Genomic DNA, 22,044 nt, shown 5'->3' on the forward strand with positions numbered 1-22,044 from the left:
GTGGGAAATGAAGAGTCAAATAAGGTATGCAGAAAGAACACAGATTAGAGACTGTATGCAATTTCATCAGAATAGGCATTCAGAAATAAAAGATACAATTTGAGATTACCGCTGATCTCTACCAGTGTTCAACAGTTGACAAGGAGGGTGACCAAGCTTTGTTGTTAAGAAATGCAACAAACTCCATTTTTGTCTCATTAAGAGTAAACATCTTCGAATGTACGTTCACTCAACACTATCAGGTTTAATGGGGCTTATAAATACTATTGAGTATTTAGAGTGGCAACCCACGGCATTTCAAACATTTGAAGCTTCCTCCTTTTGGAATCAATGGACTTCAGCAGGAAACAAGCTTGCTAACATTCCCCGGTTACTGTTAGAGGAATAGTAACACATGCAAACCTTTTTATACCAAACATGCATAGACACTACAAACAATGGAACCAATACCAAAGCTCAAGGCTATATAAACAAACAACATAATATCTAATGTGTGTCAAGACATCTTTGAACAGATCTCACCTAAAAAGAATTATTTACCTTCTTCAAAGTAACAAATGGTTTGATTTCTACTAAAGATTTCTACTAGAGAGAACAAGCCATTCATACATGAAATGGTAGGATGAAGGATTATCATAAATCTCTTCCCGCTCGGGGGGAGGAGATGTTGTGGGCACGCGAGGACTCTCCGCGGAGGGGGAATGGCTAGCATTCCCCCTAGCCCATTGGCTGCCTCCCCGCCGTGACGCGCCTAGAGCCAGCCAATCCGGATCCTTGCGGGGGCGCGGCCTGTGCATTTAAGCAGGCCCGCGGCGTGGAGACAGCCTCTCTTTCGTCGACCCGGCTCCTGCTTTTGCTCGCCGAAGGATTCCCTCTCGGAAAGCTGAATCACAAACAAAGGCGTTTTTCAACGCCACCTTTTTTCCACTTAGGTTTGGTTTTGGTTTCCCGCACGCCTCCGCCGATACCTCCCGCCGCCGCGCCATCGTCGTCCACCCCGCTCGCAGCCGCAGCTACAGCCGTTCCCTGCCGCTTCCTTCCCACCTTCCCTCCCTTCCCCCCCGCTCGCTTCGGCGCTTCATCTTTCCCCTTCCCTCCTTTTCCCTCCCTTCCTTCCCCACCTGCGGCTTAAGCGGGGGCGATTCTTCGTTGGCTCAGGACCAGAGCGGCCGTTTCAGCGCGGAGCGGCGCGTAGCGATATACCCTTCGGGCCCCGGGCGGCTTCGTGAAGCCGGCGGTGGCTAGGCACCAACACCCGCGCCTCTGAGAGAGCCGCGTACATCGAGGGGGCTCCCTTTCCGGTGCGAGGAGCAAGACCACGTGGCCGCGACGCCATCCGACCGCCTTGCGATCCGGGCCCAGCTATTCAAAGCGGACCAGCTCGAGTCCAGGCCGCTGGGAATTCCTGCACGTCGCTCATCTCCTGGGACGCCGGAACGGTACTGGGGTTAGGCTTTGTGGGGGCAGAGGACCACCTTGGGTTGTCTCCCCTCCCTTTCATTACCCCCCCATCTTTTCCATCTGGGGGTCCGTGCTTTGGGTTGCTTGGGGGTGTGTCTTTGCCAGTCGCCATTTTGTTTGAAGCGTTGCTGTGGCAACGCTCAGTGTTTTGCTAACCAGTCGCCATTTTGTTTGAAGCGTTGCTGTGGCAACGCTCAGCGGTTTTACTACGGGCCAACGCTCCTTCTGGTCTTAATTTTCCCCTCCCAGCGGGGGTCGCTAGCTTGCCTTACTTTGATTGCTTCCCCTTATTCTACCGGAAGTGGACCTTTTACCTGACACAGGATTGGAGGATTTGCCCTTAGGCTTCTGATCTTTCCCCCCACAGTGGCAAGTTTTGTATAATCATTCTACATTCGCGTTGGCTGCCCTTCTGTAACGGTTGCCCATTTTCTTTTCTGTCCCAAGTGCTGAATTCAAGGGGTTTATTTGATAAAGGGTAGGTTGATAATTTGTAATTTTAAAAGGAGTTATTTTGCCATTAATATTGTGGGATCTCCTTTGCTTGGGCTCCCAGCTGGGGGCTTGTTTGTATTGCCGGCCGAGTTCCTTTTCATAGGTTCCCCAGTCCTTTTTGACTGGCCTTTGCCTTTGTTTCACTGCTGCTGATCCAGCAGGCTCCTTCAGCCCAGCAGCGTGCATTGCCTTCTAATTACCCGGCTAAGCTTTGCTGAGAATTCTGCTGCGTGGCCACGTGCGATTGCGTATCTGTTCGAAGTCAGGTTGACTTCTTTTTGGGGCGCGCATCCGGCCTGGTATTAAACCCCTCTTCCAGGGAGCTTCAGCCTGGCTTTTGTTTACGCCAGCGCTTGGTGTCTCACTTAGGTATTTACTCGGAGCCATAAGCATTGGTCCTCTTTTACTGTTCTTCTAAAGCCATCTTTGGTTTGTCTATTATCGCGTGGCGGATAAGGTTTTTAGTCACACTTAATTCAGCTAGCTCAAGCCATTTCTACGCTTTAGTAGGGCAGTTAGACTATTTTAAGTTCCTTTGGAGGTAACTCTAGAACGGCATCCTCTTCTCAAAAAAAAATGCCTTCTAAGCGGAAGCAGAGCGCCTCTTCGGCTGCTCCTCCAAAGAAGAAGTCTGCAACCAACATCAATCCTAGCATCCCTATGGTTTCCCCTATTTCTGTCCCTCCTGAGGTGGTAGCTAACCTTTTCTCTGGGTTCCAAACTTTCTTTCAGCAGATTTCAAGATCAGGAGTCCCATTGCAGGACATACCTTCTCAAGGGTCTCAAAGTTTTATTGCTGAAACACCCCCGTCTCAGGGTGAGCGCCCCGGGACCTCATCCTCCTTCACAACAGGGCAGGCAGACCGCATGGCGACCAGGTCTCAATCAAGCCTCGCAGCTACCACATCTGCTGGCTTGGCCGAGCTAGGAGCTTCTTCCTCGGAGCTTAATGCTCCTGTTTCCCAGTTGTCCCCAGGTACCCCTAATTGCTTGAGAAGCCAGCCTTCTGATACTAGGTCTGGACGGCTGTCGGTTACATCTGATAGCGATAATCAGGACCCGGTGGGGGCTACACCAACACGGCAGGGCTCTAACCAGCAGGACAAGCAAAAGTCGAAGAAGGCGGGCCAAAAGAAGAAGAAGAAGACCAAGCACGTTGATCCAGATGATGAGTCAGGTACTTCATCTTCTAGCTCCGATGAGGAGACAACTCTGGACGGGTACTGGGGAGAGGGGGAGGAGCTTGTTGGTTTACCAGTTTGGGCACACGAGAGGCGGGCAAATTCGCACCGCAAGACCTTTAATGGGACGTTGGAGTGGAGAAATGGTGCTCTGGTGGAGGACGTAAAAACATCCACGTTTGAGTCTTCAGATTTCATACTTGGAAATCACTTGTCTAGTAAGAAAAGATCTAAAATTCTTAACGGTGATTATGTGGATATTTTTACCCTCCTGCCACCCTCAAAGTTAACCGGGAAGGGTGAAAAGAAGCGTACTTATGGAAAGCGCAAATACAAGGAGCCCAGGGCCGAGCGCACTTTTGAAAACTGGCTTGACGGCTTTCAGGTATACATGGGTACTATAGTGGCGTGCTATCCTAAGAGGGCAATGCACCTTCTGGCTTACATGGCTCATGTCCGGAAGGCCTATGCATTGGCAGGGGAAGGCCCGGCCCTTTTGTACGATGAGGAATTTCGTAGAAATGCATCCCTGCTTTCCTCCACACGGTGGGACTTGCGCGACCAGAATTTCTGGGGAGAGCATGTGAACCCTTACATTGAGAGGAAGAATATGGAGGGCTCTCGCTCGGGAAAATTTGAATACAAAAAGCCAAACCACCGCTTAGTTTGCTGGGAATTCAATAAAGGCACTTGCGCTAGGCCCTACTGCAAATATAACCATGAATGCGAGAAGTGTCAGGGTGCCCACCCCGCGACCGCATGCTTTAAAGGTAGGCAGCCCTTTCGTGGTGGTAGGGGCAACTTCCAACAGGGGCCCCGTAATGGAGCAGCAGGCAGACAGGCCCCCGCGGCCAACCGATATTAACTGGTCCCTGTCCCTGGCTTCTTCTCCCATAAAACTTCACACTTTAAAGTCACTACTTCAATTCTATCCTGATAGGCAGGCAGCAAGATATCTATGGGAAGGCTTCTCCACGGGCTTTAGAATTCCTGTTAGCATACCCCCAATTTCAGGTGAACCGCCTAATCAAAAGTCCGTGAGGGAAATGCCCGAGATTGCTAGAAAGAAGATTAATAAAGAAATAGGCTTAAATAGAATTGCAGGCCCCTTCTTAGAGCCCCCAATGAAGAATCTTCACGTTTCACCGTTAGGAATAGTGCCCAAAAAGAGCCCCGGCGAATTTAGGTTAATCCACAACTTATCGCATCCTAGAGGCTCCTCGGTGAATGATGGCATACCACAAGAACTTTGTACTGTTAGGTATGCTTCTTTCGACCAAGCGGTCAAACTTATCAGGAAATTTGGCAAAGGCGCCTTATTAGCGAAGTGCGATATTGAATCAGCCTTCCGCCTTTTGCCGGTCCACCCACACGATTACCGGTGGTTGGGTTTCAAATTTGAAGGTGCTTACTTCGTGGACAAGGCCATGCCCATGGGTTGCTCCGTTGCGTGCTCCGCCTTTGAGGCCTTCAGCACTTTCTTGGATTGGGCCTTGCGTTTTAGAACAGGCCTTGAGGGCGTGACCCATTACTTAGATGATTTCCTTTTCTGTGGGACTGCCCTTAATTCTGATTGTGCCCACCTTTTGGATGCGTTTGGAGCCCTGGCCGCTGAGCTGGGAGTTCCTTTAGCAGCAGATAAGACGGAGGGCCCAGTCTCAATTATCACTTTTCTAGGTATTGAATTGGACACAGTTGCCCAGTCGTCTCGGTTGCCCCAGGACAAGTTGTCTGCCCTAAAACAGATTATACTTGAACTTCTTCCTTTAAGAAAGGTGACTTTGAAACAAATTCAATCCCTGTTAGGTCATCTTAATTTTGCTTGCAGAGTGATATCCCCTGGGCGCCCCTTTTGTGCAAGGTTAGCTAGGCTGTCGGCGGGTTTGCGTGCACCCCACCATCGCGTGCGCCTCAACAAAGGGGTTAAATCCGACTTGGAGGTCTGGTTGGAATTCCTGGATAAATTTAACGGAGTTTCCCTGTGGCAGGATAACTTGAGGCTTAGAGCGGATTTTCAAGTGCAATCGGATGCAGCAGGTTCCCTCGGCTTCGGCGTGTATTTTAAGGGTAGATGGTGTGCCCAGCAGTGGCCCTCCCGGTGGAGAAAGAAGCCCCTCATTCGCGATCTAACATTTTTGGAATTCTTTCCCATAGTTGTAGCAGTGCACCTGTGGGCGGACGAATTCAAGGACCGGCGGGTTTGCTTTTGGACCGATAACCAGGCCGTGGTTGGCGTTCTTTCCAGGCAATCATCGCGATCACCCAGAGTGTCTGCCTTGCTGCGTACCTTTGTACTGCTGTGCTTGCAGTTAAACATTTATTTCTCTGCAAAATTTGTACCCGGTGTTAATAACGATATTGCGGACGCCTTATCTCGTTTCCAGATGGACCGCTTCCGCTCTCTTGCACCAGAGGCTCAGCAATTGCCGGAGGCGTTCCCGGAACACCTGTGGAGTCTTGGGAACGAGACGTCTTAGAGGGAGTATTGGCGTCGGTTGCCCCCTCCACTCTTAACACCTACAAAAAGGCTTGGTCTGACTTTACGATCTTTAGGACTAAAAACTCGGGTTCTGGAATAAAATCCCCACCCTGTACGCAAGAGGTTCTGATGTACCTTGCTAGCCTTAGGAGGTTGGGTAGGGCACCCAGAACTCTACATATACAGACATCCGCTATTTCCTTTTTCTGTAAAGCCACCCATGCAACCGATCCTTGTTCAGATTTCCTGGTGCGTAAAGCGCTCGAAGGCTGGCGCAGGTTAGAGCCACCTCGTAAGGATAAGCGCAAACCCATAACTTTTGACATATTATATCAGATCCATAGGCAACTCAGAAAACTTTGTTGGTCCACATACGAGGCTAGGTTGTTCTCGGCGGCGTACTCTATAGCCTTTTTTGGCGCCCTCAGGGTTGGGGAAGTGGTTTGCGAGACCTCCCCTGCACAGGCTACCAGGGGTTTAATGTTGTCGGACTTATCTTTATCCGATAAAGAACTGGTGTTGCACATTCGCCAATCGAAAACAGATCAGCAAGGCAAGGGCGCTTTAATGCATCTGCCCGCCACTTGCCGGCACGGCCCATGTCCTGTGAAAGACACTAGGCGCTTCTTGCAATTGAGACCTCCCTCACCAGGCCCACTCCTTATTCACCAAGACGGATCTTGCTTAGCCCGACATCAATTCACACGCGTCATGCGTAAAGCGCTCGACGCATGTGGCCTCCCTCCTTCAGAATTCGCAGCTCATTCCTTTCGCATTGGGGCCGCCACTACCGCAGCACACTTGGGTTTGTCTGCAGAGAGAATAAAAAACTTAGGTCGTTGGAAGTCCAAAGCTTACAGGGGATACCTCCGCTCCTCGAAATAGTCCCCCCCCCACCCCTGGTCAACGTCATCTTACGTGTCCTTCTGCTTTGCTTCCAGGGAAAACTGTTAACATCTGGTTGGTTGGACACAGCATCGTGCACTGGGCCAGGGCGCGCGCCTATGAACGGAAGTTGGGCCACCATTTGGGGTTGCCAAGCTGGGTCAGAGTGTCTTGGATTACAAGGAGGGGAATGCGTTGGAGTGAATTCCCGACAGCGGTGAAGGCCAGGGCAGCCTTGCAAGGCCCTCCAGATGTTTTGGTGGTGCAGCTTGGCGAGAATGATTTGGCTTATCGAAATGGCCAGGACCTGAAATGGACTATATACAAGGACTTTGATGAGCTATTAGCCGACTTTCCCAGATTGACCATTTTTTGGTCCTCACTACTGGAAAGACGCGTGTGGCGCGACTGCTTCTCGCCTGCCGCTGTGAACAGAGCAAGGAAGTTTCTGGATATTTCAGTGGCCAAGAAGGTCCTGGCATTGAATGGACATGTTATACCGCACCCTGCCATTAAGTTTACCGAGACAACCTTATTCCGTGCTGATGGCGTGCATCTTTCGAATGCTGGAAATGACGTATGGCTTTCTGACATCCTAGGCGCTCTTAGGCATTGGTTACGGCTGTGAGGGTATTGGCGGCGAGCCCCTCCGCGGGGCTCGATTGGCGGTAGGCATTGGATTCTCTGGAAGGTACAGGTGCGGGGGGGGAGGTTGCTGCCATCACCTCCCCCAAATGCGGAAGGGTACTCCCTTAAGGAGTCCGGGGCGTTGCCAAGTCCGAAACCGTGGAAGGTGAGGGCCAGTGGGCACGCACTTAATGGTGGCCCCAGGATGGGTCCTAGTTGATGTGCATCGCAGGACTCATCCATTGGTGGTTAACCCTTCACAGACTGCCAGCAGAGCGGGCTGGAGTCAGATATAGTCGGTTAGATCCAATGCCTATGCCAATACCTCTCTTCATCCGTAATCAATAAAGTTGTGGCCTTTCTATGCCCATTAACCCTATATCATGTGTCTTGTGTCTTTATTCCTTCGGGGAGGACTCGGGTATTGCCACACAAAATCTCTTCCCGCTCGGGGGGAGGAGATGTTGTGGGCACGCGAGGACTCTCCGCGGAGGGGGAATGGCTAGCATTCCCCCTAGCCCATTGGCTGCCTCCCCGCCGTGACGCGCCTAGAGCCAGCCAATCCGGATCCTTGCGGGGGCGCGGCCTGTGCATTTAAGCAGGCCCGCGGCGTGGAGACAGCCTCTCTTTCGTCGACCCGGCTCCTGCTTTTCCCACCCACCCACCCTCTTTTCAGGCAGGTTTGTTTTTGACGTTGCTGCGCACATTTATTGGTCACCAGCGGTGGCCTGGTAGGATTTTTCCCACTTGGCAAATTGGCTCTGGCCTTGGGGTTTTTTTGCCTGCCGCGTATGCAAATCGTCACAACTTGGGGTTTTGGCGGTAGGCATTGGATTCTCTGGAAGGTACAGGTGCGGGGGGGGAGGTTGCTGCCATCACCTCCCCCAAATGCGGAAGGGTACTCCCTTAAGGAGTCCGGGGCGTTGCCAAGTCCGAAACCGTGGAAGGTGAGGGCCAGTGGGCACGCACTTAATGGTGGCCCCAGGATGGGTCCTAGTTGATGTGCATCGCAGGACTCATCCATTGGTGGTTAACCCTTCACAGACTGCCAGCAGAGCGGGCTGGAGTCAGATATAGTCGGTTAGATCCAATGCCTATGCCAATACCTCTCTTCATCCGTAATCAATAAAGTTGTGGCCTTTCTATGCCCATTAACCCTATATCATGTGTCTTGTGTCTTTATTCCTTCGGGGAGGACTCGGGTATTGCCACACAACTGGATTATCAAAGCACAGTCATCATTTTGGTAAGAGATAGCCTTAATAAATGCTGCACATTGCAAATAGCTGTTCATATTTGACCAGTATACCCTGCTACTCATATTAACCATTTAATGAGAGCTGAAATCCATAGCACTGCATAGAATTGCCCTATGAAGTCCTGACATTGAGAGAATAGCAAGGGAAAGAGGAAAAGTAAAAAGATAGAGAGAAAAGCAAGAGCTCACTTTCTCCTTTTTCTCTTTATTATTATTAAAAAAAAACTACTGCATATGGTTGACATTAGAGCCACTCTTGGACTTCAACCTGGGTGACCTAGGCTAAAAGCTCATCGCTCCTCAGTAAAATGGGTTATGTGGATTAAAGAACTTATTGTATACAGCACTGTATGCTTAAATGTACTATATAACAGATAATAATAAGATCAGGATACAGGGACAAAACTGCTGTGTCGATTTAGGAATGCTTTAAATTAAAGAAACTTTCATAAAAAGAGCAATCACATTTTGGATAACTGGGGGGGGGAGGGGAGTCCACAAATGGAGGATTACAAAACAAACTCTTTGGCACCTACACTTCCTGGAAAATATTTCCCCTAAATGTCAGAAGCCATACCCCATTCTCCATTTGAGAATGGATAACAGCAACAGAACAAAAGACAAAACATTTTGATAACAACTTTGCTATCCCCCCATCATTACCTCTTTCTGCAATTTCATTATTTCCTGATGTCCTCGAGATTTGACTCTGTAATCGTTCAATCTCCGAGTCTTTTAGAGCTAACTGTTCCTGAAGCTGTGCGATTTCAGCCTGAAAGAACAGATTAACATTAGGTTTCTTTTCATCTCTAGCTCATCCAAGAAATTAAATTACAAAGAACCACTATAGATTATTTTCTCTAATGCATGTTAGAAACACAAAAATTTCAGACAATGCATTTTTATGCTGTTATTTTTTGCACACTGCACCCAAATCTTCTCTTGCCCTTTGCTCCCTGACACCCACAACTTTTATTGCCAGCCAATGCAGAAACATAGCAAAAAGTAGGATGCAAGTATATTCCCTTTGGGGAGGTGAGAAAACTTGTCTAGGACCACATGACATTTAAAAGGAATTGCAGGCCTCTTTTGAGTTTACATTGCATGACAAACTTGGGTTGTCTCTGCATAAAATGAGAAATAGCTGTGTGGCTTACTTTGGTTGCTTTCAGTTTCCATTCATACTGGGTCCTTTCATTTTCCAGCTCTTCAACCTTAATTTTTAGGTGTTTTAGTTCCTGTAATAAGTTCTGCAAAGGGGGAGGGGAGAGAGAAAACACATTTCCTCATGAAACTGGACACGTGGGTGAAATTGTCAAGTGAATGCACCCATCTCAATAAAATAAAATTACCCCAGGCCTGATTGCTGATAGAGAGCAATCTTGACTGGGTAGCCTGTTAAAATGAACTCTCTTTTACTAATAACCCCAGACAGCTGCCAAGGAAAGAACAATCTTGAAGGTCTAATCACAGTGATTTGAAGCCATGGTTTTAACTGCCTTTGCAAACCATGGTCTGAAGGCATGTTTCATCAGCATCAATTACAGAACATGTAGCCAGCATGATGCCAAAGAACCACATAGGCCAGGCATCCCCAAACTCGGCCCTCCAGATGTTTTGGGACTACAACTCCCATCATCCCTGCCCACTGGTCCTGTTAGCTATGGATGATGGGAGTTGTAGTCCCAAAACATCTGGAGGGCCGAGTTTGGGGATGCCTGACATAGGCAATCAGATTTGCCTATGTGATAAAGAGAGTCAGGGACGCTAGCTTATGGGGGTTGAGCAGTTTTGGGCTCCCTATATCCTTTGGGAGTCTCCTCCCCAATGCTGAGGGGGCGGAGGAGGCTATGCATGTTGCAGGTTCATTGCCCAGCATCTCCTCCTGCCATGGAAGGAGGCTGAGCACGAGAGAGGTGCCACCAGCCATTGAAGCCGTGCTGCGCACTCAGCCTCCTCCCGACAATGTGACATCATGAACATGATGTTACATGCATGCAACGCCAGGCCCCCTTCATCTTTGGTGCAAGTTGCTGCCTTTGAATAGAATCAAAAGCTTCATGCTTTGCTGCTGCTTTTTAAAAACTGCCTCATTTTTTAAACTGTCTCATTTCAATGCTCTGTCTCTGAGACGACCACTGACAATTTTTATGTCATCTGAGGAACTGCTTTAAATCTGGCATACAAATTCAAATCAGTGAGTGGTACACACACAAAATTCTCCAGAGCAGCTGACTCTGCTAGTTAAATGGATGAACCACACAAGTAATTTTTATATCCTTCCCTTTATGAGTAGGAGTTCAACGCAGTTCAGAAACTAGATTTACAACTGCTTGAACTGTTCAGAACTATTTTCTTAACAGCACTTTCCTCATGAACCACAATCACATCATGTTCTTTTGTGTTTATATGTGCAGATGAAATCTTTTGGGTCTCTCTCTTCCAGACTGGTTATTATTATTTATTAAATTTGTATACCACCCTTCATTCAAAGATTACAGGGTGGTTCACAACATGGGATGTGTTCTTCTGTCACTGTTGGGCAACCAATATATGTAACACACTTAAAGGAAGGTAATGGCACAGAAGAGAAAGCCACCACAATTTTTAAAAAATGAAACATGAACTGATTAAAAACGTATTACTGTATCTCCAAAATGTGATTCTACAAAATTCAGAAGACAACACGGCAACATGAACAAACCAAGCTGCTAGTAAGTCTTTAAACAAGCTTATGTTAGGCATACCACTGTCATTCCTCTTCTGTTCAACTTCATCAGCTTAACCAAAGTAGCTTTCAGCCTGACATGTGAAGTGGTTTCTGATCAAACACAGCAAAGGTTTGTTCTATAAATTCCAGAAAGCCTTCACTGAAGTGCTTGTTACGCAGGATAAGCAATCAAAATTTATGGGGTTTAAACAAAGAAAAACACGACAGAGTATTCACCATGCCTCTCCCCCTTCATTTGATCCTCTTAGAATGCACACAATGAGCAAAAATCATATGCCTATGATTTCAAGACATTCCAAAGCTCATTTTCTTAAATGAAAGCCTGCAGCCAAAAATATACATGGCCCCAAGGGAAGGGGGTGGTTTGTTTGTTTTTAATAGGGTGTTAATATAAAACAGGAAAGTTCTAAATGCAAGTTGTCTATTAAATATATTAAATAACTTATTCCAATTAAAAAAACACCATTAATTGCTAAACGTAACAATCCTTTATTGCCCTTGGGTGCTGTAGAAAATCAGGTTTACTATATTGAGCAGTTATGTGGAACACTTTCTGAATTATTTCCCCTTATAGCCGCCCAGAATGGCTGCATATAAATTTATGATGATGATGATGATTTCATGAGGCAAGAGTGCCAACTTATTGATATGAAGAGACCTAGACACTACCCCTCTATCCCTGAAAGGTCCCTGGGTCTATCCTTATATGTCTTTTCATGGTCCTGATATATATATACACACACACACACACACACACACACACATACACACACACACACACATATACATACATATACATACATACACAGTGGAAACTCGGTTTACGAACGCAATCCGTTCCACGGAGGCGTTCATAAACGGAGGCATTCGCTCCCCGAAGGCACGTGCACAAAGTGCCGATAGAGTGCTTCTGCGCAGAAGTGAGCTGCGCAGAAGCGATCTGTGCATCCGATGCCACGGAACCCGGATGTAAACACTTCCGGGTCCGCGGCATGCGTAAACGATGCCGTTCATAAACAGAGGTAGTTGTAAACAGAGGTTCCACTGTGTGTGTGTGTTTGTGTGTGTATATATAATTTTTCAGTTTTTAGTTTAGCAATAAACACATGTAAATCAGTACATACTTAATTTGACTTCCACCGCCACTTCCGTGGTTTTGTATAACCTGCTCTACTGAAAGAGTATCCTTTTTTTCTGGGCATTAACAAACCTTCCATGTATCATATGTGAGAGATGAAGAACAACAAATAATAACCATGTAACCCATAATCAAGATGCCTATCTGCATTTATCCAACTAGACTATCACCAAAGCATCCCATAATAGATATAAAAGACTGTTGAACACCATGATAAGTATCTTGTATGTTAGGCCAACTTAGCTGCAGCACAATTTAAGCAGCCCTCCTAATTTTACATGGAGCAACTTCTGAGGAAATCCTTCCAAACAGGAGACAAAACTGATTTACAACTGGGAGATAAAGCACATGTTTACTTGGTCTGGATGAAAGCATGCTGGGCCAAGACAAGCAAAAATTTCCTGTTGGTTTCTTAAACACAGCACTCTGTCTAGTGAAAGCTACACAAATTAATGCCACTTGATCACAGCAAGCTCCAGTTAGTAGTTTAGTTTGGTCTCTGAAAGGGGGCAATGCACAAACTCAGGCCAAAATTTACTTCTCATACATCACACTGAGTGCAATTCTTCCAAACAGGGACCTCTGTCACCGAGTCAATGCTATCTTGAGGACCGACTGCTGCCATATTTGGCTTCCTACTGTGGGATTTTCTTTCCTGGATTTTACTATTAATCTCCAGCTGCAGTCTACACATTTGTTCTTGTAGTTCACTGATCAGGTTCACTACTGACTACACAAGAGGAAGAGAGAAAATTAAGACCAGAGGAAACATGGAATGAAGCCAAAATAAACAAACAAATATATGACTGAGCACCTGTGTGATAAGAAGAGTGAGTTTGAGTGGCAACAACAATATGGTAGATGAGGTACATGGTAGTGTGTGTGTGTGTGTGTGTGTGTGTGTGTGTGTGCACGCGCACACGCACGCGCGCGCGCACACACACACACACACACAGTTTGCTACCAGTCATATTTGGAAAAACTGCTTAGCCAAAGTATGCACCAAACTTCTAGCACCTGTGGCACACTTTTTTTCAGAGTTAAAATTAGGGAGCCCAGTCCACTCTTGTATCCAAAGATGTCTAGAGGGGAATGAACTCTCTCACTGGACACCACTTCGTGTTTATCTGTAAGGTGCATATATGCATATCTCCTTACTGGAACACGGTTACCCAGAGCAGTGACTCATGCAGAGACAACAGCCTCCGTGGAGGGTGGATAATTTTCTGCATCCAGAATAACCGGATCGTTCAACACAGAGAGATGGCAGTTCACCTCGCCAGCCCTGGCAAAGACTGATGAGAAAGCAAAATTACCAGAGCAGTAAAAGCTTGCAGAGATGAGCTTGGAATCTCCGCTGCATGAAAGGCAACTTGGAAATAGTTGGTAGAGACTAGCAAAGGGTGAAGGAAGAGTACAGCATTACCCTCCCATGCACCATGGCATGGCTGAAATTGAACCCTCGTGGCCAGATTTTAAACACCTACTTAGGAGATGGAGCATGTAGGTCTGTTCTCAGTGTCATGAATTCAAATGGCAACCAAGCAAGGCTCACCTCAGCTTTGTTCTGCTTCTCTTCATATTCGCTTTGTTCCTTCTCCATCCCAACCAGCTTAATCTTCAGATCCGAAACTTCTGCCATTAGGTCCAATTTCTGAGTTTCCAGCGATGTTCGACTTAGCAGCTCCTGCAAAAATAGGAGTGTACTGTCAGTAAAAGGCCTACTTACGAGTAGGACCCTGTCAGAGACACATGCCCGGCTGGCATGTTTTTATTCACTCAATTCCATGGCTGACAGAAAAAGTACTTCCTTCTCCAAATTTAACAATTCACAGGCAACACTTAACTGAATATAAATATTACATTAAGAGCCACATAGCCATTTAAAAATGTTTTTTTAATGGAAACATTTAACCCAAGTGTTCACTACTATTAAGTAAAGCAACCCTTCATAATTGTTTTTAGACCTGGGACAAAATAAAGACACCACAAGGTAAGGGATTTTCAAGTTTACTTGAGAATACAGAACAGAGGTCTTTTGTTGAGGCAGTGGAACAAATTCATTACACAGCAATTGTTAGTACCGAGTGTGTTTTGAAAGCTTAACAATGAATTTTGCGCTCTGCTTCTTAAACTTTAGAGTGTACTGTTTCATATACATGTTACACACAATTGTGTATATGTATTCCCTGCTTTATTTTTAAAAAGCCTAAGTTGTCATGGGAGGCTGAAATATGGAGAAGGAGAGGTGCTTAACCCTTTCCCTCTGCTTAAGCCTCAGCCCCTGTCCCCACTTTTCCACGCACAGGAGAAGACCCACTTCTATTCATATTGTTTCCTACTTGTGGTTGTAAAAAGAGATTTTGGAGGGAAGATTTTTAAGTGGCAAAATGGAAAAGTCTGAAGGGTTAAGCAGTCTCACCTTCCTACAGATCTGCTTATGGTCATATCCGCCATATTTCAGAGACAGGATATGTATGGGATCCTACATATCAGACCAATCTTTTAATTTTGTTTTTGAAACACCCTGCTGTGGGATGGATTCAAATGACATATCACAACGTGATTGCTACAGATAATAGGCTGTAGTGCTTTGTGTGGGCAGAATTACTTCTCCCCCAGCACACCCCCTAAATCTGTTCTGGGTTTCCCCCCAACACTCCAGAGCAGATTTTGGAGTGATGTGGGGCATGCATGAGGCTGCCCTCAACAGCTTGGGAGTGCTCCCTCTAAAATTGAAACAGAACTTTGTCATCTCTGATGCTTTATGTGCATCAGGTCCCTAGCATACCAAACCCCCTTCAGTGGGGCAGGATGTCCTCTGACTGTGGAGGCAGATCATAGCCATCACAGCAAGTTGTAATGGATAGCCTCATCTTTCATGAATTCGTTCATTCAATCCTCCCCTAAAGCCATCCAAGTTGGTGGCCATCACTGTCTCCTCTGGGAACGACTTCCATAATTTAACTATGTGCCAAGGAAAAAAAAAGTGCAACCCCGTTGCGATCTCCAACATTGGTGTTCTGGGGTTTCTGAAGCAGCACAATTGGACAGGAAGTCTCCAGGTTTGCAGGGAGAAACAATTTCCCCAGCACTCTTGAACAAAATTCTCCCAGTCATTAGTATTCCAGAAGCACACAGTTCCTGAACACAGAAAAGTAGTTTGTGGATATGTATAGAGCAGTGCTATATTAGTGAAGGAGAAGATTCCATATAGCCATGGCAGCTGATAGCTAAAGAGGCATGTAGTCCATGAATTTGTCCCATCCTGTTTTAAACTCTCACCCCCCAAAATACCTCCCCTCTTAATCCCCAATTTATAAATACTGCTTATGTGGTGTAGAGGTGATACATTGCACAAGCTGAAAGCTATTCTCCCCTAACTGCTATTTCACATTATCCAGGACTAAGTCTTGGCATTGAAAACAGGATCTGGAGCTAACTGTTGAGAGTCTTGTCCCAATTAAAGTATTTCTGAAGCCTGCATTAAAATGCAGATAGGGCAGCTAGAAAGCAAGAGCTCTAATCTTGAATTCAACACAGATGGATTTCGGTGTTATGCCACAAACAGTAAAGACAAACTTTGGATTTGGCTAAAAGTTATAAAAGCAAGCAAGCAGAGATCACAATCCAGAGCAATAGTATAATAGAATCATAGAGTTGGAAGAAAGACACATGTTGAACCAGCACAAAAGTAAGAGATGCAAAATATTTGGGAACACATTCTGTGGAATGTAACACAGAAAGGTGTGATTGGGACTTACATACAACCCTTACTTAAAGTGACAATGCATGACAGCCCTGCAACTTCCCTAACTTTTAGTTTTTAGAAAAGCGAACGCCGATGTTATACTTCAGTGGTGCTGCTTTAATTTTAGCCAGATGAGACTTGTGGTCCAGAAAGTCTACTGAACTAAAAATTATCTGAAGCACAGCTTGAAAAAATGCCACAGTGCAGATGCTAACATGTGGAAGTCATTATTTCTATCTTCAAGCAGATGCTTATGTTGAGCAGTTCATTAGTGGAATATGACCCACCTTGTTATGGGTAAATTACAGAGTATTCCAGCGGTATGATGCAATTAGAAGGCAACTTGAATAAATACAAAGTTGTAAGAAGTAAAAGTACAGATTGCGTTATTGGTTTTGAACTGAAAAGATAATACATGTCATGTGCACAGCTAATTTTGGCTACAAGAGTTTCAGGAGGATCTGTAAAAAGACAGTAGCAGAGACAGCCAGACAGAGTATAATCTATATTGTTTAGTACATTTATAAATAAGTATAACAAAATTTGGCAGTACACGATGCAGGGTCTTTGTTTTATTCTGACTGCTATAAATCTGTCATTTAGTACTAATCAAAGTAATTTGCAAGAAACACCCCCTCCAAATCTTTTTCTTTCTAAAAAACAAAACAAAAATCCAAGTTCAAGGATCCAAAACCATGCAGAAGGTGTTAAAAATGTCATATATTAAGTTTGCTTTGTCTTTAAATTCATAATAATTTCTAAACAGCAACACAACAACCATATTGCATGAAGTTAACACATTGTGTTCAGTTTTTACACTGTTTAATCTTCCCAAAATCTAAGCATGAAATGAATTTGTAACAAAAAGCAGCAGCACAGGCTTATTTATGCTTTCTGGAAACTTGGAAATGGTGGCAGGGTTGAGGAATATTAGCTAGCTTGAATTGCATAGTTGGTGTAAGACCAAGGTATTCACCCAAAGAGAGTATTCACCTGGTAAGTAGAATTTACAATCCGTCACAAATCCCCACCATCCTGTTCCAAGATATTCAAAATAGAAAAGCAAGCAGAAACTCATGCTGTATAACAGAATATCCCCAAAGAATATTCCATTTAAACTCCATGACATTTAATACGTACTTTGTGGGAAATACACTGCTGAAAGTTGAAGCTGGTACAATCCATTCCTTCGTTAAAGCACTATGGAAACAAACAGGCTATAGAGTCCTACCCGATTCCCAAAATTCAGCAAGAATCACGCTTGGATGAGGGCGGCACTTTTTACAAGAGCTATGTGTCAGCTGTGGTAGAAATGGAATATTTGCTTAAGTTAAAACACAGCTGAGAATGTGGCTTCTTGCACCATTTCAAGATGACACAGTAAGAGGCAGCGGATTGCAGCCTTCCACTTCTCTGTTTACACACTGCGAGTCCAAAAAGAGAAGTTAGAAAGAAAGGAGAAGCATGCAACTTGCCAGGAGGGCAACTGTTCGAACACTTAGTCCTCTGCAAAAAGAGCCAAAGACTAATTTCAGGCATATCTCACCAGTGCTTAGACCCAGAACTTTCTTCAGTGCTGAAAGTGAGACCTCAAGCATAGCAAAAAAAAAGGAAAAACGCATCACTGAACACCTTCCTCTTACCACCCAGAAATCCTAACTGGCCTAAGACACCAAGGACCAAGGGACAGCACTTTCATATCAGAAAGCAATATTTGGAATTTAAATACAGCAAACATCCAAGACGGTGCTTATTTAACATTCTTTGTTTCCTGCCTTTCCTTTTCAAGGCAGTGCACATCGGGTTCCCAGGCAGCCTTCCATCAAGACACTGAATTGACCCAGACCTGCTTAGTTTCAGCTGATGCTGCTGCCCCCATGCTTTTGGATCATGAGCAAGACCAAATGGAAACAGAGCTGGATGCCAAGTAAATTAGCCAATGGTTGTGATGATCACAGATAGGGTAAGGCTTGGCCCACATGTCACATTGAAACCACGGTTAGTGCACACTACTGAGAAGCTCTCACTCTCCTCCACTGCTCCTGCCACATGGCAGGGAAAGAAGTCAGAGCCCCAACGTTTACAGATAACCAGTTGCTTATGCTGATGAATGCATGTTGTCTGCAACATAGAAGTGATGGAAAGTGTCACCATTTGGATTCTAACATTTCGACATCAACTTTGTTGGACTGGTCGTGTTGTGTGGATGCCCGATTATCGTCTTCCAAAACAACTACTCTATTCCGAAGTTGAAAATGGAAAGCGTAATGCTGGTGGTCAACAAAAGAGGTTTAAAGACTGTCTCAAGGCAAATCTTTAAAAATGTAGTATAAACACCAACAATTGGGAAACACGGGCCTGCAACCGCTTCAATTGGAGAACAGCCTTTACCAAAGGTGTCATGGGCTTTGAAGACACTCAAACTCAGGACGCAAGGGAGAAACATGCTAAGAGGAAGGCACACTTGGCAAATCCACACCGTGATCAACTCCTGCCCGGAAACCAATGTCCCCACTGTGGAAGGACATGTGGATCCAGAATTGGCCTCCACAGTCACTTACGGACTCATTGTTAAAACTGTGTTTATGGAAGACAATCTTACTCGGCTATGAGTGATCGCCAAAGAAGAAGACGACGACTAACATTTTGAGGACTGTGCAGTTTGTGCCTTTTTCTTTAGAGGACAACAGCCCGGATTCAAGAACGCTCACGGCAAATGCCACAATTAAACTAAACTCCAAAACCAACCTGATGTGCAATGAGAGTTGGCATGCTGAACCACAGTTTGTACTTGCAACACTGCACTCCAGGAAATACTTTGCCACTAGCATATTTGAATCCATGTAGCCAAGCCTGGAGACTATATATATATAAACACACAGTATATATTTATAAACATATTGCTGGCAGTTGTATTTGGTTATGTGCGTCAGTCCTAACTTGAAGAATATCCCAACTAGAGCGCCTGTGGAGATCTACTGTTGCTGTATGGAAGAAGATAAATTCTACCATGTATCAAATTGCATGTAGGAATAATGACACCTAACCTTTAGAGTGTACAAATATCCAAGCCGCCCCACCTACCTTATCTTGCAAGTTTTACATGCAAAATACCATGCTGAGTGTGTCAGTATTGCTATCCTCATATTACAGAGAGACCATGGCTTGCTTAGGGCTATCAAGCGACTTCAGGGCACTAAAAGCAACATGCAATTTAGATACTTCATAAGAGAAGGTCATGGAGGGCTTATTCCTGGTTGTTTTTTCAATGCAACTCACCAATTTAAATTAAATTTCCATAGCAAATGATGATATTACCAAACACATTTTCCACTTGTGTGCTTTTATGGGATGCTCCACATGTTCCAGAAAAATGTATTTTTGAAGCATGCTTACCACATATTTTTCCCGGTATATGAATCATAGAACTGCAGAGTTGGAAGGGAGAACCAGGGTCATGTAGTCCAACCCCCTGCATTGGAGGAATTTTTTGCCCAACGTGGGGCTTGAACCCATGACCCTGATATTAAAAGTCTCATGCTCTACTGACTGAGCTATCCTCTAATTTATGTGAATGCAGGCATATAGGAAACACATGCTCGGGGGCTTCAGCACAGGGGCCAGCTCCCAGTGTTGGAAAAAAGCAGTTGGGATCTCCTTGTGCCAGGATCCCAGAGTGTGATGTACTTCTAGAATCCCAAGATTATAGGCAGGCCTGGAGACTGCAAGGAACAAATCCTTCAGAGTTTGTTTTATGTATTAACAGTTGCTTTTGTTCTACTCAGCAAGTCACTTCAAGCTGCAAAGACTGACCCCTCTTTGTCTGCTGCTGTAGAAAGTGGGCTGAGCTGGGTCTACCATCCAACTGCTTTTGCAAGCAAATGGCTGCATATAAGGAGACCTTCGGACACAGATGCTCAGTTAAAAATAAAGAATATCAATTAAAACTCTTAAAGCTTCCCAAATTCCATAAAAATCACTCATTATTTAAACCTCAAACCAAACTGTGTGAAAACAGCTTCTAAGCCACCCATTTCATTAGGCTAACCTCTACAGCTATATAAAAAAAGAACATCTAACCAGTTTAACAGGTTTTTCAGCCCTCTTGTTGACTTTTCTTTGTCACACTAATGAATAATAATACACACAATGGTATCAATTTACATGCCTACTAGTCACAGCATTATATGCCTAAAATATAGAATACCACACACCAGTCAAGAAAGCAAAAGCATCTCATAAAAATAGATTTGTGTAAGGAGGCTAGAGACATATCTAATTCCAGCCTATTTGTCTTGAGTGACTATAGAGCCAGATATGTACATGGAGTCTGCTTATTCACAAAAAGCTTCCTTACAAATCCCACACTCCTCCTACCTGTTGAAGCATCTCTTCGGTAGCATTAAGTTTCAGCTGGTGCCCCTCGAGGCAAACTTCTAGATCTCTGATCTTTTCTCCTTGGGCCTCCACCTGGTCTGTAAGGACGCTCACCTACAATTGAGGACAAAAAGGGAACAGTCATAAAGAGGAAATCTTTCATATATTCAGGGATAAATGTCATTCCTGTTAGCAATGAATTGTAGCTATATGCATCCACCCACATGTGTTGGCCACTCTTCCTTATAGGTGGTGGCATGTTCTCTTCGTGTTCTCTAACAGCCAGATAAAATAGATTTGGTTTAAAGGCAGCAACCAGCAGAACCGAGGTCATCTTGATAAGGTTCATCTCCAAATAGGGATTTGAACCCATGCCTTCCCAGGCTTCAGCCCAACATACACCTCATTACACAGACTTTTTCTTTTCTTTTTAATCCCCCTCCAATCATTCAATTAGTTACTAAATGACTTTAAAATGTCTTACTCTATTTTCAAAATGACAGTTTGTTCTTACCTTAAGAAGTCACCACATCACACTTTGGAGAAGGAGGAAAATACCAGCAACATTTTTAAAAAATTAAAAAAGAGGCATTTGGAAGGATAGAAAAACAAACAAATGCTGATGTGAAAACCGAACACTGAAGATCATGTGCTAGCATTTACAGTAAATAATCCTTCAAAGGGAAAAAGCCCCTGAAGAATCCTGTTAATATTTTAAGTGGGCTTTGAGCACGCACAACCCTTTCAGCTTCTGCCAACACTTCTCTCCTTAGAAAGGGGGAAACGTAAGGGAGAGTCCTGTAGGAAGCCAACCAATTACCTTTCTCCTTACAAGAGCACGAGAACAGCTTACCTATCAACAAAGCCTTCTGTGACTGTTTAAAAAACGTAATATGCAAAATACATGTTTTAACACTGGCAGTGCTCTGCTTTTCACAGGTTCAAAGTATTACAAGCTTAAACATGAATGCCAGAGTTTAGGCACTGAATTGTTGGGAATGAATTAGTAACAATTCTCAGGGAGATCCAAGAATGGTGTCACCCCACAGCTACAGGAAACAACATGAACTCTTCATTCTGTGCGAAGAAATAAATAGCAGCGGAACCCAATGGTAGCTAATGGAACTGAAACAAACAAGCAAGCAAGCAAGCAGACTCTGTGTGCCTTCTGCAAATCTGGATTGCCAGAGGGTTCACTGGGCTTCCTACCTCTCATAACTAACACCTCCAGATTTCTTTTAACCAATTAAACCTGAATGCTGGAATAATCTTGACTGAAGAGCTTCAAGGACTTGATTTTCCTTTCTGCCTCTTTCTTTGTTTGAGAAGTTTGCTAACATAAAAATTGGGAAAGAAATATTGCAGCGGTATGCGTCAGAGACACACCTTTTGTACTTCAGTAAAAGTACATAATTGTAGGCTTTCCCCAGTAATCCAGATTTAGGGAGAAAGCAGTTGACTGTGTAGCAAAGCAAGCCTAGTCATATCTAAAACCAGCCTTCTACTTTGTAAAGGAAGAATCACCTTTAGTGATTTATAAAGATTTTGCAAGCTGAAATAGAGATACCTCCACATTTTGAGGTCATTCACATGCCAAGAGCCAGGATTTGTAGGTAGACAGGCTACAAGTTATTTAAAAAAATCTTATTGTTTTCACAACA

At 44.8% G+C, this 22,044-nt stretch overlaps 1 protein-coding gene across 25 annotated transcripts in view; it reads right to left on the bottom strand.

Annotated features, from left to right (window-relative positions):
* Window positions 1–22,044, bottom strand: part of PPFIBP2 (PPFIB scaffold protein 2) — a 122,370-nt gene that overhangs the window by 40,392 nt on the left and 59,934 nt on the right. For 20 of the 25 annotated variants that reach the window (XM_088667736.1, XM_088667750.1, XM_088667744.1 and 17 more), the window contains 4 exons: window positions 20,384–20,497; window positions 13,811–13,942; window positions 9,544–9,636; window positions 9,050–9,158 (listed from right to left, as the gene is read on the bottom strand). In XM_088667736.1, the coding sequence (XP_088523862.1) occupies window positions 9,050–9,158; window positions 9,544–9,636; window positions 13,811–13,942; window positions 20,384–20,497 (448 nt within the window). Of the gene's footprint in view, window positions 1–9,049; window positions 9,159–9,543; window positions 9,637–12,802; window positions 12,986–13,810; window positions 13,943–17,146; window positions 17,426–20,383; window positions 20,498–20,897; window positions 21,156–22,044 lie in introns of those variants that run through there. The other 5 variants (XM_088667814.1, XM_088667810.1, XM_060275493.2 and 2 more) reach the window with 5 other exon arrangements.

This window comes from Zootoca vivipara, chromosome 1 (genome assembly GCF_965207765.1).
Source record: "Zootoca vivipara chromosome 1, rZooViv2.hap1.1, whole genome shotgun sequence".
NCBI lineage: Eukaryota > Metazoa > Chordata > Lepidosauria > Squamata > Lacertidae > Zootoca > Zootoca vivipara.